At 39.9% G+C, this 27,214-nt stretch overlaps 1 protein-coding gene across 2 annotated transcripts in view; it reads right to left on the reverse strand.

Annotated features, from left to right (window-relative positions):
* RNF217 (ring finger protein 217) overlaps positions 1 to 27,214 on the reverse strand; it is a 123,074-nt gene that overhangs the window by 32,501 nt on the left and 63,359 nt on the right. For both annotated transcript variants that reach the window (XM_005890130.3, XM_070376298.1), the window contains exon 2: positions 11,377 to 11,610. In XM_005890130.3, coding sequence (XP_005890192.2) covers positions 11,377 to 11,610 — 234 coding nt within the window. The remainder of the gene's footprint in view (positions 1 to 11,376; positions 11,611 to 27,214) is intronic.

A 27,214-nucleotide genomic window follows, 5' to 3' on the forward strand; every position in this document is an offset into this window, starting at 1 on the left:
GTGAACAGAGATTAGCCAAGACAGATTTTTTTTTCCTTGAGGAGAGAAACAGGGATACATACACAAGCACTCTGCCTTTGCTATACAGGCAAAGACAGAGAAAAGCTGAGTGACCACAGCACAGATCACTGGAGATGGGAACAACAGACATTCACTTCTAGTAACACAACTGAGGGGCTCTCACGCTCCCAGGGCTAGGGTCCAACTCTCCATGAGGCCCGCACGGGTGGCAGCTAGGACCGCTTTCTTGCCCTTCCTATTTCCCTGCAGCTTTATACTAAAATACATTACATGATGGAGCTTGAGAGCATAGCCCTGCTTCTCATAACTGGAAAAAATCCAATGAACACAATCTATTGAAACCTTTACTAGATCAAATGCTACTTGCTTCAGGATGTCTTCCCTATTTCTCCCAACCAGTTTCGGTATCTTGTAGAATTTACATTAAACATGTAGCTGTCTAATCTCCCTAACAGGCTACAAGTTCACAGAGGGCAAAGGCTGACTTCTCATTCATTCTGTATTTCCTGAGTTAAGTAACACAGAACTTCTGGCACATGGTAGGCACTTGAGTAAGTTCTTTGTAAAATGAATGATTTTGCACAGAGCAAGTATTGCACATTGGCTAACATCACATGAATTCCAAGAAAAACCAACGTGTCTAATTTACAGCCAGTGGCTGAGATGGTATTATTGCGTCTTAGATTACTGAATGATGTTTACTAAACATCATCCACATGACATTTTACAAAACATCATGATTAATGTGTGACTCTTCTACAACAGGCAAGGCTACAAGTTTCAAAAGTTAAAGTTATCAGAGATAGAAATCTTCATTAACTTGTTCTATAATCCATGAAATATAAAAGAACCTTATATTACATTTTTTACTTTTGAATTTCCTTAGCTTTTCTAGAATCCTGGGCTACAATGATGCTCTGAGGACAAATTAAACCAACCCACTTGTTGTAAGCAAACTGTATTTTCTCTTAACAGTTCGTCATGCCAATAAAGAAATAACCCACAAAATAAATACAAAATTAAAAACCAAAGAACATCCTAGAAAAGTTTTTTTGTTCATGAAATACTATACAGTCCTATAAACATAATTATTTTAAGTAAATCATAAAATCCTTACTTATCAAACTCAAAATATTAGACAACATCCATGTATAAATGTGGCATGGCCAATATGAAATTAACTTGGTTTTCCAAGAAGAATTTGCTTTATTATTAACAGAACTTCAGATTAAGACAAATAATAATAAAACACTCCAAAATTCATTTTCCATTCAACAAATACTTACTAAGCACCTTCAAATAACAGATACTGAGTGCATTAATTTTAGACGTATCAGAAAGAATGGAATATTATCCTCAAAAAAATTACTGAATGCAGAAAAATATCAACCTAAAAAGCTATAAAATCATGTGACAACTACTGGAGTGGAAGCCTGGACAAGTGGGAGCCATGGGAAAACTGCCTCAAGGAAGGGCCAAAGGGCAGAAGTCAGGAAGAATAAGGCCTTGAAAGACGAGTGGGGTGTCCCTGGGAAAAGTCATGGGACCACAGTGCAGGCAGAGAGCCCAACCTGAGCCGCCGTCGAGGCCTGAGCAAACAGTGCATGGGGAAACAGCAAGCGCTCGCGTGGAACCCGAAAAGGAGAACCGCTTTATCTGGGTCAGCCCTGAATCTCGCCAACGTGCCCGAGAAACAGAGATCAATCGGCCTTACATTAAGGTTCCTATACTCCCAACGTGGTGGTCCAGAAACTTCTCAGATGAACCATATACAACTTACGGATGTCAGACTAGAGCGTCCGAAAGAAACTAATCAATATATATGTAAACAATTGCGACATCTCATAATTATAAAAGTCCCTTCAGTAGTGTCTGACTCTTTGTGACCCCATGGACCATAGCCTGCCAGGCTCCTCTGCCCATGGGATTCTCCAGACAAGAATACTGGAGCGGGTAACCATACCCTTCTCCAGGGGATCTCCTCAAGCCAGGGGTTGAATCCACAACTCTTGAGTCTCCTGTATTTGCAGGCGTGTTCTTTACCACTAGTGAAAAAGTTCCATAACAGCTTAAAGTGGTTTTCTCAAAGAGGAGATTGTGAGGAGGTGCTGAGTATTACAGAGAGGAGAAAAGAAGTCTCCAACGCATGGCTTTAAATGCTTTCAAGGAACCACAATCTGTTTCCTTTTAAGATCAAATCTAACAGCAAGAGTGGCAGTGGGGGAAGGGTCTCCACATGGGAAGATGACTTGACTTCTTGCTTTGATTTTTAATCCCTCAGATTTTACCTGCTACTTGGGATTCTCACCCTGAATGCAGTGCCAATAATACATAGTTCCAGGAGGCACTGCTCCTTGAACATGGTCCAAACGTGGCCAAGTGACCCTTCCCTAAATTTCTCACAATATAGCTTAAACTAAACTGGAAAATGAAAGGGAAACTTTCCTAAGGGTTGGGGACCAAATAAGGACAAAAATACAGAATAACACATGACAAGATAACCTAAATGGAGCTGGTGTTTATTCATATAAATCACACTACCTTTTATTGGTTTCCAGGCTCCTTTTACATAAGCAACACACAAATTTATTGCACAATAGGTGGAGCTAATGGTAAAGAACCTGCCTACCAATGCAGGCAGACATAACAGACTGGGGTTCGATCCCTGGGTTGGGAAGATCCCCTGGAGGAGGGTATAGCAACTTACTCCAGTATCCTTGCCTGGAAAAATCCTACAGACAGAAGAGCCTGATGGGCTATGGTCCTAGGGTCGCAAAGAATCGGACACAGCTGAAGTGACTTAGCATGCATGTACCCACATTCACTTCAATACTAACTTCTGTTTTTAACTGAGAGGCAAGCTTTTCTAGGACAGGATATTGGAACTTGGGAATAGGGATTCTGTCCTTTGAAGAGAGTCCTTCCTCCTTTCTTTGAGAATCACTGTTCTATACTAATCCGTCTTGCCTGGAAACATCTTTAAGCATTTATAGACTCTTCCTCTAAACCTAGAAAGCAAGACCCAGTAGAGTATCTGAGTCTATGAGGACCCATCTCTTCATAGATGAATATGAAGTCCTGGAAGATTCTGCTCCAATTTGTATAAACCCAAACTCCCTAGCCACAGTAGGATGACATCATCCAGTTTTCAAAAGGACACCCTGCTCGGAAGACAACACAAAAGACTAACCTCTCACAGAGATACCAGCGGAAGCAGCAAGAGGGCCATCTAAGTAGAGAGTGTACATGAGAAAATGGGAGTTTTCTCTGTGACCAACAGGTGAAGCAGGAGAAAGAGATCTCAGCCTGAAGGTAACAATGAATCTTTCAAAACGGAAGGTAACAATGAATCTTTCAAAAGGGATTCTACAACTAGCAGGCTCCCTGACAATGGAAGCCTTCAGTGTCTGAATGGTCACTTGGTAGGCATTTTGTAGAGAGGATTTATGCACATGTAGACTAATGCATGGGATTCCGTTACAGCAAAGGCCCCCGTCTCTGGGATCTAATGTCTGATGACCTGAGGTGGAGCTATACAGGGTGGCTCAGATGGTAAAGAATTACCTGCAATGTAGGCAACCTGGGTTTGATCCCTGGATGGGGAAGATCCCATGGAGAAGGGAATGGCTACCCACTCCAGTATTCTTGCCTGGAGAATTCCATGGACAGAGGAGACTTGTGGGCTACAATCCATGGGGTCACAAAGAATCAGACATGACTGAACGACTAACACTTTTACACTTTGACACACACAGACTAATGCATGGGGTTCCCTTATAGCAAAGGCTACCAGCCTCTGGGATCTAAATCCTGATGACTTGAGGTGGAGTTGCACATAAAATGTAATGCCCTTGAAACACCCACCTCTCCCTGGTCCATGGAAAAATTGTCTTCCACGAAATCAGTCCCTGGTGCCAAAAAGGTTGGGGACCACTGCCTTACAGTTCTGAATGGGTAAATATGGCAAGGTAGGAATACAGAATCGGAGAAGGCAATGGCACCCCACTCCAGTACTCTTGCCTGGCAAATCCCATGGACAGAGGAGCCTGGTAGGCTGCAGTCCATGGGGTTGCTGCCAGTTGGACACGACTGAGCGACTTCACTTTCACTTTTCACTTTCATGCATTGGAGAAGGAAATGGCAACCCACTTCAGTATTCTTGCCTGGAGAATCCCAGGGACGGGGGAGCCTGGTGGGCTGCCATCTATGGGGTCGCACAGAGTTGGACATGAGTGAAGCGACTTAGCAGTAGCAGCAGCAGGAATACAGAATAAAGTAGGTGAGAAATGTACAGTCCTAACATCTTACAGAACATTTTACAATGAACACCAGACTTGGCTTACCCACTATTCAGCAGGTCATCAAAAAGAAATGATTCTTCACTTGTCTCTTGTGCTAAAAATCCAAGGGGTGATATGATAAAGTGAGAAAAACAAACAGTTCTCAATCCTATGGCAGGTCAATTCACAGAAGCCATGAGCCTCTAATATTAAAATTATTGTAGTTTTTTTTTTTCTTTTTTAAGGTCAGATGTAGGCTAAAATTTCAAATGAATTTCAATATTTGGCTTTTGTTGTTAGAAGTTTCATGCACAAGGAAAGGCTCTGTAAAATATTATGGCTAATTTATGCATCAAGAAAGGAAACAAAGAACAATTTCAGCAAAGCACCTCATTAGAAACTAGAAGTACAAATGCATTCTAATAAAATTATTAGGTCTTGCATTGTAATTGAGCATGACACATTTTTTCAGTGGACACATACATAACACACTCTGTTTACGATGGCTTTCCTGTTTTAAAGAATTTAGTTGACTTATAATATTGTATTAATTTCAGGTGTACAACAAAGTGATTCAGTTATACGTATACATCTGTTCTTCTTAAGGGGTTTCCCAGTTAGTGCTAGTGGAAAAGGACCCACCTGCCAACGTAGGAGACACAGGAGAGACAGGTTTGATCCCTGGGTCTGGAAGATCCCCTGGAGGAGGGCACGGCAACCCACTCCAGTATTCACATCTGGAGAATCCCATGGACGGAGGAGCCTTGTGGGCTACTGTCTACTGGGTTGCAAAGATTCGGACATGACTGAAGTGACTGAGCACACACACGTTCTTCTTCAGATTCTTTTACCATTTAGGTTATTCCAGAATATTAAGTAGAGTTCCCTATGCTATACAGTAGGTCCTTGTTGATTATCTACTTTATATATAGTAGTGTGTCTATACCAGCTTCCTGGTGGCTCAGATGGTAAAGCATCTGCCTGCCATGCAGGAGACCTGGGTTCGATCCCTGGGTCGGGAAGATCCCCTGGAGAGGGAAAAGACAACCCACTCCAGTATTCTTGCCTAGAAAACCCCATGGTCGGAGGAGCCTGACAGGTTACAGTCCATGGGGTCACAAAGAGTTGGACACAACTGAGCGACTTCACTCGCTCAGTGTGTCTACGTTACTCCCAACCTCCTAACTGATCCCTCCCTACAAATGGCTTCTTCAAACCAGAATCAAGAATGCCATCTTTATCTCCCTCACAAAGCTATGCTAGCAACAATCATTTAAGAAACTACACTTGTTTTCTCTCAGCTCCTGACATTCATGATGCATTACTGCCAAGAGAATTCAGTGTGTCATGAGCTAAACTGATCTTGCCAGGCTGATGATGCACAAGCTGACTCTCAATTTGTAAACACTGTCAATTTAAAGTGATGGTGTCGAGGGAAAACTGAGGAGCAGAGCAGCACTAACTGCACTTCCACGGGAAAGCTGTAAACATTTTTACAGATGGAAAAAAAAATTCTCAGACTGTCTTTACTAGAAGGAAGCTTAAGCACATTTTATTGACTTTTTAATCTATGTATATATATATGAAAATTGTTTATCAGAAGTATGACTGAAGAGGTGCAGGTGGATTTGAACAAAAGACTGGCAGGTCCCTAGAAGCTCAAGTAGTAGGAAGTCATTGCCTCTCCTAGGGCCAAAGAGACAAGGGATGAATTTTCTGGAGCCTAGTGAGCATTAGAAACATGGGAGGGGGCAGGGGAGCACCCTCCAGAGGGAAGCCACAGTCATGGAGGGACACAGCTCTGCTAAAGCTTTGCACTGAAGCAGGAAGGGAATGGGCCTTCCCTAGTGGCTCAGTTGGTAAAGAATCCACCTACAATGCAGGAGACTTGTCTGCATTGCAGGTCATTCAGATTCGATCCCTGGGTTGGAAAGATCCTTTGGAGAAGGAAAAGGCAACCCACTCCAGTATTCTTGCCTGGGAAATCCCATGGACAGAATAATGCATGCACTATGCTCTCTTTCCACTCTCTCCTTCCCTGCCAATGCCAACCCTTGGCTGAACCCAAACAGAAATTGAGATGCTAAGGAAGCGTGGAGAAGCAGTCCAAAAGATGCCAAAGAGGCATCTTTCTGGAGTATAGGACAGGTCATTGGAGACTGAATAACAGACACAGGAAGAAAGTAAGTTGGGTAGTACCAGAATTCCAGCCTTTCACTTACGCATATTTTAAAGTCTATCAGTTAGGAGCAACAGACCCATTGACTTGATTACATTCGTAAAGATCTTAGAAAAGTTCTCTTTCACATGAACAAATAATGTATTTGTGCAGTTTTATGAACTGTGACTTCTAACCAGAAGATTTATAGTTACAAGAGGGAAAGTAATGCATAAGACATAAGGTAAGAATACAGAGGGAGTTTCCCCAGGATGTTTTATTGGCTTTTTTCATCTTATGATGAGTCAAAGCACCATTCCGTGAATTATCAAGGTTCAGCTTAATATTTGCGGGAAGAAGAGTGGGGATGACTGTGAGTTTTGCCTCAAGGAAACCATAAAAAGGATTATTTCCAAAATGTTCCCTTGTTGATTTATGCATGTTCTTCAACTTACTCCAAATAATGTGAAAAGGAGAATCATTTCTTGGTCTACACTTGGAAATAAGAAGGAAACCCAGAATTGCCCGTACCTCAGTAAAACTCCTAGGAGTAAAGTAAGTATACTTAAATTATTTGCAATCCTCTATTCTTTCCCATGAGAAACTAACTTTTTACCTCCCAAACATATAGTTTTCATTTCTGTGAATTTAGTGACCTCCTCCTCTTCCCAAATATTAATGATTTCCATCAGATCACTCCTAGCATTAGATCCAAGCCTCCTGGACATCTCTGATGCTCCAAAGGTTCTTTAAACTCAAAGGACTTATACCTGTGGTGGATTCATTTTGATATTTGGCAAAACTAATACAATTATGTAAAGTTTAAAAATAAAATAAAATTAAAAAAAAAAAAGAACTTAAAGTCCGTTTCATCCCCCTTTCACTCTGACCATCCATCAGTCACCCAATCTTTTATTCCACCTCTATTCTTTTTGACTCTCCTCCGTCACCTCCCTAATAACCCAGGTTGTTCTGCTGACTTTTCCTAATAATGATAATAAGCATACTAATTCTAGCATGTGTTGAGCACTTAGGCTATATCAGACATGGTGCTATGCACTTTATATGTGTGATCTTATTTAATCCTTATTACACTCTTATGACAGGTATTATTTCTACCACCAGTAAAAGATGCAGAAGCTGTTATTAGGGTTATAGAGCTAGCATATGGCAGGCTGAGAATTTAAATCTGGTTTGAAGCCTGTGCTCTGACCCATCTTTTCCAGCATAGCAAATTCAATATTTCAAGGTTTCGCTTAATGTGTTTGCCCTTTAATGAAGCTTTCCCAACCTCTCCTGCCCTTTCTTCTCTTACACGCTCAGCATTTTCCACCCACATTTATTACAGTACACATTATTATTTATGCACTGGCCCATTGATTAGTTCCCTCATGAAATGTATTTTGAGAGAATATCAGACAGAGTGCTTGACACAGGTTATCAGCAGTAAGCAAGTCTGGACCTGGTCTCCTAGAGACCAGTGGGAGAGACTTTAAGCAAATAACCACACAAACACACCATAAAATCCCGGATGATAATTGCCATGGAGAAAACCTTCAGGTGCTGGTGATGTGCCTGTCTCCAGGCGTCGCCTGAGCACGTTACAGCCCAGCCATTTAAATTTTCTCCAAGCTAACTAGTTCTTTGTATTAACATGCATTTGGAGCCGCATTAATGAATTATAGAAACTGTTTAGGTTAGAAATTAGATTTCTAAATGGCAAGTGAAATCAATCTCATAGAAGTGGAATGGTAAAACTTCTTGGCCTCGTGAGTTTCAGGGGTGAGAAGACAAATGCTAGGAATGAGAAAGACTGGATTTGTCCACAGGCAAGGTTGTCTCAACGTAAGTTTCTCAATTCAGGAATGTGCTTGTTCTATTTCATATAATAATAATTTTCTGGAGTTCAGAACATAATGAAAAGCTCTATTTACTGAACTGTTGCCAAAAGATGTTGAGTGAGGGCCTGGAAAGATAAGCTGGCCCTTAAGAATTCTTGTCCCTGCTTGTTGATATAGTCTGTTTATCCTTTTTCCATCTGCAGAGTACAAAAAACTTACAAAAAGCTATTTAAATGGAATATTCAAATGACGTAACATGTGTGATATACTAAAAGTATATGCGTGCATACTCAATCGTGTCTGACTCTTTGTGACCCCACAGACTATAGCCCACCAGGCTCCTCTATCCATGGAATTTTCCAGGCAAGAATGCTGGAGTGGGTTGCCATTTCCTACTCCAAGTGATCTTCCCGACCCAGGGATCAAATCTGTCTCCTGCAATGGCAGGCGGATTCTTTACCACTGAGCCATCTGGGAATCCACTAAAAGTATTTCCTGGTATAAAATAGCTATAATATTTTGAAGCAATTTTAACCTTAGATGTTAAGTGACTCTGAACTGACAGCAGAAACTACAATCAATCCTCAAAGAATGACATCTTGGATCAGGATATTATTAATATGACTTGACTCAGAAAGAATACTGAAATATCTATTCTAAGGGTTTCATCAATATATGCAAAACACAATACGGACTCTAAGGAATATTATGAAGAGATTTTACATTGCTCAAACATGTTAGATATTAGCAGTAAGCTTTTCTCTGTTTCTGTTGCCTCATGACTCAATTTATTGCATTCAAATACTTGAATTCACTACTCTTGAAATTATGACAAATTATACCAATTTGGATTCTGTTATTAGGAAAATTGAATTTTAAAAAATTCAGTCAACCTAACAAATAACCACTGGTTAATCCCCAAAAATGGGATCAGTTTAGGGTGCCATACTGTAATCATGAATGTCACAGTTCCTTTGCTAGAGTATCCATGTCTGTGTTCTCTTTACTCATACGATCCAGGCAGGTATGGGCATGTAAATCAGGTAGCTAATGCAAATGTGAGAACCTGGAGTTTAATGATGAAAATACTATGTGAACACTGTGGGTGGTGCTGGTTTAGTCACTAAGTTGTGTCTAACTCTTGAGACCTCACGGACTGTAGCGTCGCAGCCTCTTCTATCTATGGGATTTCCCAGGCAAGAATTCTGGAGTGGGTTGCCATTTCCTTCTCCATATAAAACACTGTACTAAGTGGTAAAAAATCACTGCTTCAGAAATTATTTGAATTATCCCTAGAACTCTGCAGAGTACAGAACAGGGGGATTATTTGCCACTTCTGTTATAGATCATCTCTTCTATAAAATTAATTAAGAAAAACAATAATAACCATCCCTCAAATCTGTACTAGCTTTAGTTTTCTTGAGCTGCTTAATAAAATAAATATAAAAAATATAAAATATAAAAAAAGAGTTTCACTTTATTTTGAGATTTCCATCTCTCACCTATTACCAAGACTTTTAACTGCTTCCTGATCAACAACATTTAGTTTGTATTTACTTCTGCTTCACTTATTGCCAAGGTTCCCAGTTCTGCCGCCTATTAGAGCCACTTGGTGAGGTTCAAAAATTTGGAAGACAGTTGTTTGGGAGGGTTTAGGGACTGAGAACTGGTGTGCCTGACCCCGGGAGATTCCAGTGTACAGTCAGGGCAGTGGGGCAAGGGTTGCTCCTGCTGTTGTTGCTGTGTTCCCTGCCTTCAGTCTTGCCCTCTTCTGATATCTTCCGTATGCTGCCAGAATGACCTTTCTGTAACGCCAGCAGACTTAAATTCAAGCCTGAGTTACAGGGTGAAAGACTCAACACGATCTGCTCTTAAATACCTGAGCTGCTGTCTGTTCTTATTCTCTTTCCACTAGTTCTACCAAGCACTTACTTTCAGCAAGCCTGCCTCCGCCTCTGGGCCTGGCACTTACTCCTCCCTTGCTCTGAAATGATCTCCCCTGTTTATCTGCCTGGAGAACCGCATCTTCTCCAGGAAGCCTTTCCTGACATGCCAGCCCCCCTCTTCTGTCGGTGTTCTCAAAGCACAAGTCTACTGGGTTTCACGTTTTTGTTTTATGACTACTCGTATTATTTTTTTAAGTTTTCACTGGAGGAGAGTTGTTAGTTTATACTGTACAGCAAAGTGAATCAGCTGTACATACACATACATCCCCTCCTTTTTTGGATTTCCTTCCCATCTAGGTCATCACAGAGCATGGAATAAACTTCTCTGTGCTACACAGTAGGTTCACATTAGTTGCCTATTTTGTACATATGCTAATCCCAATCTCCCAATGCATCCCATCCCCGCCTTTCCCCCTTATGACTACTCATACTGCACTATCATTTTAGAACATATGACTCTCTCACCTTCCTTAGACATCTTTTGAGCAAGGACTATGTCACGTTTGCCACGGAATCCCCCAAACTTAGCACACTGCCCAGCATATACTGGCATTTTGTATTTGCTGAATAAATGAATAAATAGCATATTACACTATTTTACTTATTACAGATAGATTCACATTGGGTCCACTGAAAAACATCTCAGACGGTAAAGCATCTGCCTGCAATGCAGGAGACCTGGGTTTGATCCCTGGGTCGGGAAGATCCCCTGGAGAAGAGAATGGCAACCCACCCCAGTATTCTTGCCTAGAAAATTCCATGGATGGAGGAGCCTGGCAGGCTCCAGTCCATGGGGTCACAAAGAGTTGGACACGACTGAGCAACTAACACACATTTATTTAATATTTAGTAACAGCAGTGATAATTACTTTAAAAATTAGTCTTTTAATTTGGCTATGAGTGAATTTTAAACAGGTTAAAGCCAAAGGAGAACTTTAATTAAATCCTCACGAGTACTCTCCTATTAGCGGCATCCCCAAACCACACATTTTTCAGAATTACAGCCGTTGTACACTCACCTTGGACTCCGATAGGGGAAGGAAGCCCACTTAATGCCTACCACAAGTTGGCCTAACTTGGCTGCTCTCTTTATGTGACATCTAACCCACAACTCTGGTGAACATGCTTACTTTGTATTTGCTTTCTGATCTGGAAGGGGTGGGAATATGTCCTTTTTTCTTGAAGGTTGTAAAGTGCTTGCACTGGGGACATGGCTTGGTGCTGGCATCAATACGGCCAAGTTCCAAGAAGTACTTGTATTTGATGGAGTCTTCATGTGTCAGGTTATAGACAACCATTGTTTCTTCCAGGAATTCAAAGCACTCAGTGATAGGGCATTTGATTTCCACTTGGCCAAGCTGTACCTGTGTGAAAGAACAAATGGGAGAGAAAGAAAAGGCCCTGGTTATTACATTTCTCTTCTTTTTGCATATGGTAATGCTGATTTCATAATTATAGCAAAGGATTATCTGTCACTTTTCATGATTCCGTAGCATAATAAATGATAATCACTTTGGTACCTGTCAGGTGATACCAAATAATTACTATATAATGTCTCCAAAATGACTGATAGGGCATTTAAGCATTCTCTATCATTAAATATAATGATTATCAAATATGAGAACTGGAATGGGCCTACACCACAGGCTCACCTGGGAAGCAAATTATCATTCAATCCTCTGCAACCTGCAGGATGAGACAGCATTCAGACAATGAGCCAAATAAAAGAACAGCTTGGATGAAAAGGTGTTTCAGATTTTTCAACCTTACTACAAAGTTCCTGCCAGCCTCCTCTGTCCACAGGATTTCCCAGGCAAGAATCCTGGAGTGGGCTGCCATTTCCTTCTCCACGGATATTGATTCCAGACCCAGGGATCAATAGCCACCAGGTGGCATAGCCTTACTCAGCACTAGACTTAGGGCACATTTAACTTTAAGAAGACCAAAAGAAAATAGAATTTTACTTATATATGCAACATCCAGTAGTCTAAAAATTATTGCTAAAAAGAAAAAACCCTTTCCCCTGACTTTCCCAGGTAAAGAACATATAACTGTTCCCATGTCATGAGAATCATACGCACAACTAAGAAAATTAAACCAATCATAAAACTGTAAAAAAAAAATCCCTCTGAGATCTGGCTGCTTCTGAAGTAATTTATAAAATGAACTCCTTTAAAGAACTACAGAGTTAGATTAGGAGAGGGGAGAGGGAATGTACTGGAATGACACATTTACTATTTATTGGATAGAGAACTCAAGAAATGGCTAGCATTAAAAATTACAGTATAAAACTCAAGTACAAAGTGTGGACACAAGTTTCAAAGGATTAAAAAAAATAAACTACTTTTTAAGGATGACTTGGGCTTGTTTTCCATAAATAGTAACAAAAACCCTTTACAGTCCTGGCATCATAGTCTCTTTTTGCCCATCTTAGGGTAGCAAAGGGAGGCAGTGAAAGCTCTAAATGGAAAACAACCCCAAACCATTTCTTTCTCACTTGGTGAACTTGACATTTTGAGAAGGTGAAACTCATTGACCTTAATAAGAAAAGCCCACGATTACGATGGAGAGAGGAATGCGAAAAAGTCACCAGATCTGAGGAAAGAAAACATCTATAATGAGCAATTAACAAAGACCCTAAGTTCATAGTAACTTTGAACTTTGCTGTTTCTCTCGAGGAAAGGTAGGTAAGAAGCTACACTCTATAGGATGCCTGGGAACGACATATTTAATACCAGTAAAGAACATAAGCCAGACTGATAATGAAAAACATCTAACTTTGGATAAGCCACCTTATTAGTACTGACCTGTTGAAATATAAGTTTCCATATCATCTTATGCTGCTGCTGCTAAGTCACTTCAGTCGTGTCTGACTGCGCGACCCCATAGATGGCCTCCTACCAGGCTCCTCTGTCCCTGGGATTCTCCAGGCAAGAACACTGGAGTGGGTTGCCATTTCCTTCTCCAGTGCATGAAAGTGAAAAGGGAAAGCAAAGTTGCTCAGTCGTGTCCGACCCTTAGGGACCTCATGGACTTCAGCCTACCAGGCTCCTCTGTCCATGGGATTTTTCCAGGCAAGAGTACCAGAGTGGGGTGCCATTCCACTTATGCTACTATTGTATAAAGATGGTCCAGAGATGCTTTTCAAGTATTAGCCCAAAGCAATTTTTTCTACTTTTTTGATGAGTCTGCTTATAGTTACAATCAGATCTTATTATTATACTTGTTAGTTATTACAACCCAAATTATGCTTCATATTAAATTATTTTAAGTTATAGCTGAAGTCAGAGGCTGTGCAGATAAACTGGGATCCGAACAAGAGCGCAGAGTATGAAGCCACCTTAGGAGTCTGAAGTAGACACCTATGAAAATTGAAAACTTCTGTCTTTTGCATGTGAAAAGACAATTTCTCTTCATTCTACACAGAAGAGTTCACTTGGTACATCTCAAGTGACTCCTGCTTACTGGGGAGCCGCATACTTGCGGGAGTAAGAGCTGGAATATTTTACACCCAGGTCAATGTTTAACCTCCCCTCCCTTGCCTCTAAGTTTATTTAAGTAAATAAATAGTAACAATGGAAGTAGTAATTCCACAGCCACCCAGGTAGTCAGGTCTTAAAGAAATGGAATGCAGTACAGGGACCAGACAATCCAAGCAGCTCAAGGGAGTGGGTCCTTTTGTTCCCCTGTCAGCAGCAGGTGTTCATATCACACTGCAACACCTACTGTCTGATGTCCAAACAAAGCCTCATCTTCTTCATGCTTCTCAAATATCTGTCTGCAAGTCTATTCCATTCCCAAAGAACCGTTTCCTTTTGCTTCGCACCCTCTGCATTTTGCCTACCTCATACCTTCTCTTCTCTCTGAAAGCTCCAAAATCTCTACCCTGCTACACTGAGCCAAATGATCTCATATTTTATTAAACCGAAGCAATATGATAATGTCCCATTATCCTCCCACTACCAACTCTCCAACGCCTGTCCCCATCTTTTCTGTCTTCCCTCCTTTTTTTTTTGGTATTCTTCCCTTTTTATTAGCCTTCATGTTTTTCTTTAATTTTTATTTTATACTGGCATATAGTTGATTTGGGCTTCCCAGGTGGCACAGTGGTAAAGAATCCGCCTGCTAATGCAGGAGAAGCAAGAGATGCAGGTTTGATCCTGAGTTGGGAAGGTCCCCTGGAGTAGGAAATGGCAACCCACTCCAGTATTCTTGGCTGGAAAATTTCATGGACAAAGGAGCCTGGTGGGCTACAGTCCATGGAGTCACAAAGAGACACGCCTGAGCATGCATGCAAGAAGAATAGTTGATTTACAGTGGAGTGTTAGTTTCAGGTGTAGAGCAAAATAATTTAGTTACACATATACATATATCTATTCTTTTCCAGATTATTTTCCCATGTAGGTTATTACAGTATTGAGTAGAATTTACTGTGCCTTACAGTAGGCCCTTGTTGACTCTTTTATATATAGTAGTGTGCATGTGTTAATCCCAACCTCCTATTTTATTTGTCTCCCCTCCTTTTACAGCACAGGGCCTGAATCTACTTCCAGACTGCATGAGTCTCTCAAAGTGTCTGTTGAGAATTCAAGTTTCCTGGCCCACTCGAGGCCCATAAAATTTGAATTATTGCTGGTAAGATAATAATTGGCAGTTGGAACAATTACTCATACAAGCATTATTCATACTTCTTCATACTAACATCCCCTTTTTCATAATAAAACACTACTCATGACCTAGGCAATCTCTGGCCTGTACATGTCTATTTTTTCAGAATTTATTTCCTCAAAAGATCACTAAAAAATAATAATCATGATTGAGTAAAGTACATTCACTTATTTATTCAACAAGGTACATAATTCAGCAATTCAAAGATGCATTTTTTTCAACATTTTAATATTTCAAAAGTCAAGACTATCTTACAATTGATAGTATTTAACACTGTGCCAAGTTTAATTAGTATCATTTTAATTTTCTTAGAGACACATAATATAACACTGCATCCTACAACTGTATCACATCTTAGATTTCAACTAAAAGTGGTTTTTACAGGTTTGGTTTGTTATGATGGATTCTGGGGAAATGAGAAGACAAAGAGAGAAAGAGATACAGGGCTTCTGTTGGAGGAAACACATGATAAACAACTAAATGAATCAGGTAGACTGGAATCCGTCTACCTATGAAGCAACTACACATCAAAGAAGATATCTCCGAAGAGGTGATGGCTAAGAACAAAAGGGCCGGTCATGCAGAGAACTTGCAGGAGGGACTGAATGGCCAAGGAAACAAGGACCATGGCTCCAGGGCAGAAAGTGCTGTCGCGCCTGTGTGCAGGGAACAGAACTGAGCAACTGAAACATGTACCAAGTGAGCCAGAAACGCAGGCCTTGCTGGCTGTGACCGGAAGTGTGGATCCTATTCTAAGTTCACTATGAATCGCCAACTGGTTTTGTGAGGAGTGACATACCCCGACTTACATTTTACAAAGAGATCATCCTGGCTCTTCCCAGAGAACACACTGGACCAGAGAGGGGAGCAGGAGGTCCTCTGGTTCTTTCTACCAGTGGCACTTGACTACTGCAGTTATCCAGGCAGCAGACGACAGGGGACTGAACTAGGTAGCAAGAGGTAGCCAGACATGAGATGCATTTCCGAAATGCAACCAATGGGGTTTGGTGGTGAACCAGATATGGAGGATGAAGTAAAGGCAGGAGTCAAGAATTCCAGGTTTTGGGCTTGAAATAACCTGATGATTGGTGGGTGTGATTAATATTTCTAATAAAATTAGAATTTCTAATAAAACACAGTTTATTGAGAATTTCTAATAAAACAACAGTTTACATGGGTATGTGATACTTGCTGGAAATGACTCACAGCAAATTTAGTAAAGATTAATTCATCCTCAAAACATATATTAAATTCCTATAATATTACAGGTAAAGGATATAAAAGTCCAGGATATAAAGTAGCTTAAACCATGAATCCTGCCCTCATGGAACTTGATAATACAGTAATTAAATTTGTGTTGATAGCCTCTTCTAGCAATTTGGAATTTAGTGGTATTTAATTGGAGAAGGAAATGGCAACCCACTCCAGTATTCTTGCCTAGAAAATCCCATGGACAGAGGAGCATGGTAGGCTGTAGTCCATGGGGTCGCAAAGAGTTGGACACAACTGAGCGACTTCTCTTCTTCAATTCATTTAATATTCTATCCCCAAATTTAAAATTATTAGGAACACATATACATATGCACAAATCTTCAGACTGGTATTATGAACCCTTAAGTACCCATGCTTCAGCTTGGTCAATTTTATTTTTTTTCTGCCCTGACCTACTACAGTCTTCCCATATTATTTAGTCCAAATACCAGACATCATGGCATTTCACTCATAAATATTGCAGTATGAGTCTAAAGAAAATAAGAAATCTTTAAAATATATATAATCACTATACCAAATATTTTTTAAATGACAATAATTCTTTAATATCAACTTAGTTTCAGTAATGTCATCTAACGTCTATTTATAGAAATTTTTGTACTAGTATAATAAAACAAAGGTCTAAATTTCTGTTGTGTTCAATGCTAATACTGCTATTTATATCACTGAAAAATAGGCTCTCCAAATCTGAACAAAAGCATGTCCATTCTTGAAGACAAAATTATTTAATTCTAAAACAGTCTCCAAGGGCGTTAGTAAGAGACACAGTTACCCACTTAATGTTCAAGTTAGATGGCTAATTTGCCACTTGGGATAACTCAAAAGTAATTCAGTGACACAGGTGAGGGAGACAACTGGAAAAGTGACAGAACTCTTCCAAAGAAAAAGACAGAAAATATAAACCTTGGACTCAAGGCTCAGTTTATCAAACACATGGTTTACATGTTTTGATCTTGGTTGGTCATGAGAGTATACAGCGTGCTTTATACAGTCTTTTGTTCACTTAAAACCAAGTGATTTCAGATTTCCTCTATCGTTAAAAAGAAGCACATTGATATGGCAGAGGAGAAGAGAACACAACAACAAAAGCGATAACAACAGTCAGGAAATGTAAGCAGCACCTCATCTACGCCAGGCACTGTTACAAGCACTTTCTGTGCTTCGGGCTTCTCTGGTGGCTCAGCTGGTAAAGAATCCGCCTGCAATGCAGGAGACCTGGGTTCGATCCCTGGGTCGGGAAGATCCTCTGGAGAAGGGAAAGGCTACCCACTCCAGTATGCTGGCTTGCAGAATTCTACAGTCCATGGGGTTGCAAAGAGTCAGCCACTACTGAGCGACTTTCACTTTCTGTGCATTAATTACTTGTGGAACACCATAAAGGCAGATTCATTTTTAGGTTCATGGATTTCTCCATAATTTTATCATTAATGAGAGGAAGGTGGCTGCTTTACTGACAAATATGCTCTTTTGCTGGCTCAGCAGATATTATAGATCATTGTGTAGATGCCTTTGATAAAAATCACACTTAGATACCCAAGTACCAAATACAAAGAAAGTAACTTAAAAAGCAACAGAGGAAAAAGATATTCCCACACAGAAAACTTCAGCCCCAGGTGACTTGCTGGTAAATTCTACTAAGAACTTAAGGATGAAATAACACTGACACTACCGAACTACTCTTAGTGAATAATGATAAAAAGAGGGGGAGAGATCACTTCTCAGGTTGTTTTATCAGGCCAGCATATTCATGATACCAAAATCTGATAAGGGTATTGCAACCAAGAAAAACTACTGACTGATCTCTTTGTAAACACAGATACAAAAATTCTAAACAAAACATTAACAAACCAATCCAGATAATGCATGAAAAAGATAATATAATCAAAGCAGGTTTATTCCAAGAATGCAAGAATGACAACATTCAAAAACCCATTGCCATAACTCACACATTAATAAATAAAGGAGAAACATCATATGATTTTCTCAATAGAAAGAGGAAAGGTTATTTGATAAATTCAACATTCAGTTATGCTAAAATCTTAGCAAACTCAGAAGAGATGAAAACTCAGTAAACATAATATTCCATGATGAAATACTGAAAGTTCTTTCTTAAGAATGGAAATGGAGTGAATATGCACTGCCACCATTACTAAACATTGACTAGAGCTAGCAAATGCAAGAAGAGAAAAAGAAAACTGAAAATAAAATAGTAAGAAATAAAGATATAAAACCCCCCATTTCTTCCAGATTGAATAACTGCAGGCGGGTTCTTTACCACTGTGCCCCCTGGGAAACCCTCTGGTCCTTTACTAGTTGCTAAATGTTTCCCTTGCCCAGCATCTGTAAAAGCTGGGATTTACCGATAGATTTTGGTTGTTTAGAGGACTCTCTGAGTTAATTTTTTAGGCTTCCCAGGTGGCACCAGTGATCAAGAATCCGCCTGCCAATGCAGGTAGATGTAAAAGACACAAGTTTGAACCTTACATTGGGAAGATCCCCTGGAGGAAGGCACGGCAACCCTAGTATTCTTGTCTGGAGAATCCTCATGGACAGAGGAGACTGGTGAGCTACAGTCCAGAGGGTCGCAAAGAGTCAGACACAACTGAAGTGACTTAGTAAATTGAGTCAATCCAGTACCAAAGATTAATAATCAGTATTACTCTAGTGGGAGAAGGAAGGCTTAAATTTTGTTTTACTCTGAGGTTTAATTTCAATTAAAAGGGCAAGTGAAAATTTCAGAAACAACTTTAAACTTTAAAAAAGAACTTACAGAGCTCACAAGAGACCTTTTATAACTTCTTTCCCCTCCTCTTCATTGGTATCTTTTCCCTGACTTTCAAAATATGCTTAAATATCCTAAAAATGTCAAAAGCAAACAAAACCAAAAGCTGGTGGTTTAGTTATGGAAAACTATTTTGCCCTTCTACAAATTCGTTTAACAAGTCTGAAAAGTGAAATAAGAAAGTAAAATTTTGCAAATACAGGTAATTTTGAGGATTTATGCATATTAGTGCCCAACTAGAGCCACTAACTCAAGTAAGGGCATATTTAAGGTAAAAGGTTCAAGGAAAGGCTTTCTAGGTGGTGCAGATGGTAAAGAATCTGCCTGCCAATTCAGGGGACACAAGAAATGCTGGTTTGGTTCCTGGGTGGGGAAGATCCCCTGGAGAAGGAAATGGCAACCCACTCCAGTACCCTCACCTGGGAAATCCCATGGACAGAGAAGCCTGGCCGGCTACAGTCCATGGAGATGCAGAGTCAGACACGACTGAGCACACACACAGATGTATTGCAAAACAGACATGCCAGCTGAGAAGGGCAATGTAGTAGCTTCCCAGTTTTCTTCCTGCACACACCAAGGTTAACTTCCATTCTCTCTTGGAAAATGTGTTTACCTAGGTGTGTGTGGGAAGAAAACTAGGAAATCTGTTTCCTAGATTTTTACCTTTGTTGCAACTGAGTATTCTCTTATTGAGAATATTCTTGTTGAGAAATATTCTCTCTGTGGTTTTTATCTCTCTTCTCATCTTGTTTCTTTCTCATTTTCATTACTTTTACTTTGGTCCCTAAATCAGGCTCTCAAAATGACATTTTGTTTCTTAAAATTATTAGCTTTGGGCTTTCTTGTCCTTTATATTGCTTTTTTCCCCCTTTTAGTTTTCCTTTCTTTTGATTTTTACATTAGTATTATGCTCTTCCTGCTTTGATTTGTTTCACTTTGTTATTCTTTTCCTAGCTTCTCCTGATCACTTTGTTTTCTGCTTTTACTCGTTAGCAATGAATAGAGTTTTTGCTACATTCCAAAAATTCTGGTATGAAATGTTCTCTCTTCATTATTTCCTAGGCAGTTTATAATCCATTTTTACTCCCTCTTTAAGTGTTTTTTAATTTCTATGTAGTTTTTTCAGTAACTTTTTTCTAAATTTATTTTCAACTCTACTTGATTATGAAAAAAGTAAACTATAAAAATCTTAAATTTGGAATATTAATGTTTTTCTAGCCAATTACATAATCTTTTAAAATGTGTTTTGGACATTAAAATATTTAATCAAGAAAGGTAACATTCTATATAGATTTCTATTAAACCACAGCTTTGATGGTTTAAGTCAACTTCTCTATGGGCTCATTATTTATCTCCTCAATCGGATTCTGAAAGAGGAATATTTAAATTGCTTACTATATATTTTTTTCAAATTACCTTTGCACTTCTAGGTTTTATATTTGGCTGCAATGTTATGTGGTACATACAGACTTATGACATATCTTCATAAATAATGTTCTCTATATTTAATGTTTTTACATTTAAATTCTCCCTCTGCCTCATCAGAAATTAATACTATCACTTCCTCCCTCTTTTGTGATTTTCCTCCTATGGCTCTGCTCTTTTCTTCTCAACTCAACTTCATTTTAAGTCACTTTATTATAAATGATTCTACAGATTAATTCAATATTCAAGTATTTATTCTGTGCCTACCATGAACAAGGCAGTCTACTAGGTACTGGGGGGAATTTAAAGCTGAATAAACTACCTTCAAGTAATTCTCAGTTTATTAGGGGAGACGGCATGGGCATAAATAACCATGGTTCAGGCAGAGAAGCACAAAGCAGAAACGGTTTTGACTGCTCATGGAAAGGAAGGCATTTTAGTTAAATCATGAAGAATGGGAAGGATGGATCACAGTGAGTAGCTTTGACTATGCCTTATTTCTTAAACTGAAAAATAATATGAAATACATGTCTGATAATGTTAGGTAAGAAAACAGAATAAACATTGAATGTATATATTATAAAAATGTAAAGGCATATGTGAAAAAATATAAACTGAGAGGGAAGAAGACAGAATTGCTAAGAATGGATTTTTCAGGTGGTGGAATTATTTTTTCTTATTTAATATTGTAGTATGTTTGTTACATTTTTTATTATTCAGTAGTTTTTTATTTCTGCATATGTGTTTTCTGTACTCCAATCGGTGATAGTTACAGAATGGAGTGCAACACCAGTAAAGTGAAACTTCGCACTGGTCCTAAAAACAAGCCAGAGTACTAAGAATTATGGGTACAGGATTTTACTTATCAAAACTGAATTATGAACACCATTTTTGTTTCTGTACACATCTGGTAATCTAACTCTATAGCCTCTACCACGGCACTGAACTCTGGGCTCTGTCCTTACCCTCTGCCGCGTGCAGTGGAGAAAGCAGACATTTCCTCGGTCAACTAAACCCTGTGGGAATCTTATCCCACGCGCCGCTGACGTCATCACAGCTAGTTCACAGAAAGCAACATTCCTTTCATGGAGGTCATGTCAAAATAGTTTTTTTTTAAATATCTAGAAACCTTTCCTCCTGAAAATTGTGTAACAAATAGAACAACAAAAATCACTCCTTACGATATTACTTGTAAACCTGGAAGAAGTCCAAGTTTCACAAACTTTAAAAATACATGTTCTGTAGCTTTATTCACAGTCATTTTAATGTTTGGGGTTTTTTTCCCCTCTAAGGTTTTGGGCTTTCAATATTGGCAAGCATCAGTGCTTTCCTAGACCTTAAACCAAGTTAACATAGGTTTTTAACTTAAAAGGAGCAATTTCAACAGAGCTTTTTCATGCCAAAACAAAGTATCTTTGTGCACCACTCACTCAGTTCTAGGAATAGTCTGTTCACTACCTGGAGTTTTTAGATTCAATAAAGAAAAACATAATTCCTTTCCTGGTTTCTATTCATCATTTTCAGATATAAAATACTGCTAAGTGTAGAGTGACCAAATTTTCCTTTATATCTCTCAGGAACAAAGTTCAAGTGTCTAAGAATATGAAAAGAGAAAAAAAAAATATGTATTTTTAAAAAACTCTTCTGAAGTTTGAGTTTTAATACCTCCAAAATAAGGGAAAATATTATCCTAGGAGTATAGAAATCTCTTTTTAAAAATGTGATTGGCTATAGAGACGTAACCACAAAAACTAGCCTAGTGAATGAATATACTATAACCTCTCACTGAAAAGCTTTGTGGTTAGACTGAAAAAGGGTTGGAATACCTGGAATACCCAGTGTTAAATGTCTTGATTTACTTCAAGTGTGTCTTATAAAATCCCACCCTGCTTCAACTGAGCTTCTTCATTTCTTTAGGAGACTGTAACACAAGGATCAGAGAAGGCAATGGCACCCCACTCCAGTACTCTTGCCTGGAAAATCCCATGGGTGGAGGAGCCTGGTGGGCTACAGTCCATGGGGTCAGTAAGAGCTGGACACGACTGAGCGACTTCACTTTCATGCATTGGAGAAGGAAATGGCAACCCATTCCAGTGTTCTTGCCTGGAGAATCCCAGGGACGGGGGAGCCTGGTGGGCTGCCGTCTCTGGGGTCGCACAGAGTTGGACACGACTGAAGCGACTTAGCAGCAGCAGCAGCAATACAAGGATAAAAACCTCTTGACTTTGCTGCCACCCAACAAGATCAATATTGCTCATGCATTAGCATTGAGACCACTCAAATGAGAGGGTTTTGATTGAAAGAACACTCATTTAAGAAAATTAGCTAAGATAATGTATATAGAGGAAGATGGTAAAAATAGAGACCACATCAAAAGAGTGTGAGCTATATGGAAAGACTAGAACGCATCACCACATTTTTACAGAGAAAATAATGATAAGTAAAAATGAAAAACAAGTTGTTTTTAAAACCCTTACACCTCTCTCTTGTAAGCCAAACGTAGGAAAAAGTGTAAAGGAAGAATAATAATACAATTTAAACATTTTAGAAAGCATTTATACATACCATATATACTTTATATATACTAAAGTGAAAGTGAAAGTTGCTCAGTCACGTCTGACTCTTTGTGACCCCATGGACTATACAATCCATGGAATTCTCCAGGCCAGAGAACTGGAGTGGGTAGCCATTCCCTTCTCCAGGGATCAACCCCAAGAATCAAACCCAGGTCTCCCATATTGCAGGTGGATTCTTTACCAGTTGAGCCATAAAGGAAGCCCAAGAATACTGTAGTGGGTAGCCTATCCCTTCTCCAGGAGATCTTCCCAACCCAGGAATTGAACAGGGATCTCCTGCATTACAAATGGATTCTTTACCAACCAAGCTATCAGGGAAGCTCTTTATATATATATATACTAACACTTATGTATTAGTATTATTTTCAGTTTTATTATACATTCTTACCTCATTTTTGATGCTGTGAAAGTGCTGCACTCAATATGCTAGCAAATTTGGAAAACTCAGCAGTGGCCACAGGACTGGAAAGGTCAGTTTTCATTCCAATCCCAAAGAAAGGGAATGCCAAAGAATGCTCAAACTACCGCACAACTGCACTCATCTCACACGCTAGTAAGTAATGCTCAAAATTCTCCAAGCCAGGCTTCAGCAATATGTGAACCGTGAACTTCCTGATGTGCAAGCTGGTTTTAGAAAAGGCAGAGGAACCAGAGATCAAATTGCCAACATCCCACTGGATCATGGAAAAAGCAAGAGAGTTCCAGAAAACCATCTATTTCTGCTTTATTGACTATGCCAAAGCCTTTGACTGTGTGGGTCACAATAAACTGTGGAAAATTCTGAAAGAGATGGGAATACCAGACCACCTGATCTGCCTCTTGAGAAATTTGTATGCAGGTCAGGAAGCAACAGTTAGAACTGGACATGGAACAACAGACTGCTTCCAAATAGGAAAAGGAGTTCGTCAAGGTTGTATACTGTCACCCTGTTTATTTAACTTATATGCAGAGTACATCATGAGAAACTCTGGACTGGAAGAAACACTAGCTGGAATAAAGATCGCCGGGAGAAATATCAATAACCTCAGATATGCAGATGACACCACCCTTATGGCAGAAAGTGAAGAGGAACTCAAAAGCCTCTTGATGAAAGTGAAAGTGGAGAGTGAGAAAGTTGGCTTAAAGCTCAACATTCAGAAAACGAAGATCATGGCATCTGGTCCCATCACTTCATGGGAAATAGATGGGGAAACAGTGGAAACAGTGTCAGACTTTATTTTTCTGGGCTCCAAAATCACTGCAGATGGTGACTGCAGCCATGAAATTAAAAGACGCTTACTCCTTGGAAGGAAAGTTATGACCAACCTAGATAGCCTATTCAAAAGCAGAGACATTGCTTTGCCAACAAAGGTTCGTCTAGTCAAGGCTATGGTTTTTCCTGTGGTCATGTATGGATGTGAGAGTTGGACTGTGAAGAAGGCTGAGCACCAAAGAATTGATGCTTTTGAACTGTGGTATTGGAGAAGACTCTTGAGAGTCCCTTGGACTGCAAGGAGATTCTTCAGTCCATTCTGAAGGAGATCAGCCCTGGGATTTCTTTGGAAGGAATGATGCTAAAGCTGAAACTCCAGTACTTTGGCCACCTCATGCCAAGAGTTGACTCATTGGAAAAGACCCTGATGCTGGGAGGGATTGGGGGCAGGAGGAGAAGGGGACGACAGAGGATGAGATGGCTGGATGGTATCACTGACTCGATGGACGTGAGTCTCAGCGAACTCCGAGAGTTGGTGATGGACAGGGAGGCCTGGCGTCCTGCGATTCATGGGGTCGCAAAGAGTCGGACACAACTGAGCGACTGACCTGATCTGATACCTCATTTTTATATAGAATAACAATAAATTTTGCCATTATACATATTCTAGAAATTAAATCCTCTAGGAACTACATAGATTGTATATATATCAAGGGATCTTAGCCTGGGGTCCTGAGATTATCTTTTACTATTACTTTATTATTACTCTGTTTGTGAAAACAAGGCTACTGTACTATGAATATGGTTTTTTTGTATTTAAAGTTTTTCATCCAATAAAAGAGATAGATTTAGGCAAGTATCATCATTTCCTACTTGCACCCACCCCAATCCCACTCCGTTCTATGAAGTAAAAGGTCACCCAGGGAAGCAGTGAAATTCCTAGACATGTTTAGGGGCTGCACAAGGAAACCTACTTCCTAAAAAGACTCAGTGGATAAACGCTGAACTTTGATTCTTTTTCTTCATTTTGAGAATGCTTTTTAGTATTTGTTTATGTCTTGTCCTCTCCACACAGGAATGCCCAGTGCCTTCTGTCATTCTCTCTAACACAGGCAAGTGGAGCACTGATGGCATGTTCACGCTCTACAGTAAAGCCTTAAATTGTAAACCTTCTAGAAACTTCTGGTATTGTCAGAGTGAACTGAATGATGGTGATGATGATAGCAGCAGCTAACTTTTATTGAAGCTTTAATCCAAACCTAATCACTGTCAGAGCCTGTACCACATTGTCATTAAGCCCCTGCTGATGCTGATCCAGACTTGGCTAAATCAGTCACTCAGAAAAATAATGCCATGTTGCTAGTGCCCACTGAGAATTCTTAAATGCTTAATCAGACATTGTACATGCCTTTCTAAACATGATACTTGGATAGCATAAGGGTTAGATGTAACCCTCATCTCCCCCCTCACACAGTCCCATAGACAAGCAGATGGTCCCCATGTGCGTCTGGGTTGTCATCGCTAAGCAGCAGCCCTTCTTGGAGTCCCTCAAGGTCACGCCTTCCTCACCTGTGAGCCATTTCCAATGTCCATCTCCTCCTCAAGGCCTCACTCCAACTTCCTCTTTGTGACTGACCCACACGCAATCCATAACCTCACTCCCACTTGACACAGTAAAATCTAATGTGGTCATATGAGAACCGCTTCAACTTTCAGTTCCCTATCAGCTCCCTTCTAACCTTCCTTCCTCTTGGTTGGAAAGAAGGACCTCCCGAGCATCCCAAGATCAGTATTTCTGCCTGCCTTGTCAGGGATCCCTCCTCTCTCTGGAAACTTGAGACAATCAAGCATATGCACATGTTCAAGTTTCTCCCGTCATAAAAGCAAAATGAAATAAAAACTTCTTAGGACCCTATATGCGGCAGTCTCTACATCTCAGTCTCCCTCCATTTTCAACCAAGCTAACTGAACTGTCCACATTTAAAAATTCACTATTATCTGGCTCACTCCTCCACTTTAGGTCACTCTCTACAAACAAAATTACCAGTGACCTTCTCGTTCCTAACTGCCCTTGTGAACAAGGATTATTTATTTGCTCACCTCCTCTGCAGCACCGGCCCTGCTGACCCCTGCTTCTTTCTTGACACCTAGGACATCACATTCTCAGGTTCTTGGTACTTCCTTCTGTCCCTTTTGTGAATGCTTCCTATTTCTGTCTCTTACAACTTCCCAAGTTTCCAAGGCTCCGTTTATCACAGATGGTTCTCTGAGTGTCGTTCCTCCACTCCCATTGTTTCAACTCCATACAAATGCTGAAGGCTTCCCCACGGAAACCTCCAGCCCAGATCTCTCTACTGAGCTTCCGATAGCCACAGGCAGTCCCCTACTCGTGCCTCCTATAATACACCTCAAACTCAGCCTAAAACCAAACTCATCACCTCCCCATTCATCCCTCCCTGACAGACCACCATCCTTCATTTGCTTATCACAGTGAGAGGGGCAGAAACCAGAAAACAAAGTATTCTCTCTTCTGACTTTTCTTTGCCTCATCTCTCCCCCAACCAACCAATCTTCAAAATTCCATTTTATTCACACTTTAAAGAACCATTTATGTCTTTGGATCTCCCCTGCCACTAAGTTTGCCCTGGCTCTGGAGTACCCTTTTTAAAACACGCTCCACTAATGCCATTCCATGACACTCCACTCCACATTCATGACTCTCCAATAATTAAAACTTTAATAATACCTTTGTGCCTAGGATGAAGTAAAAAAAAAAAAATCCTAATATGTGAAATAAAGATTCAATGAATGATTTGATTTTTCTGGATTCTCTGTTGCCATTGCCCCATCACAGGCTCTGTCTGTCATACACTGGTTTCCCTCTAGTACCTGCTGTTCCTTCTACTTGGGACATGATTTATACACATGTGTCTTGCCTAAATTCTGCCGGTCTTAACTTATTTGTCAAATCTCTCCTGTCATTTTATCTATCCTAGAGTGACTGCTTGGTATTTTCCACTATCCTATACATTTTTTTGAGGGTAGGAATTACG

Source organism: Bos mutus, chromosome 9 (assembly GCF_027580195.1).
Source record: "Bos mutus isolate GX-2022 chromosome 9, NWIPB_WYAK_1.1, whole genome shotgun sequence".
NCBI lineage: Eukaryota > Metazoa > Chordata > Mammalia > Artiodactyla > Bovidae > Bos > Bos mutus.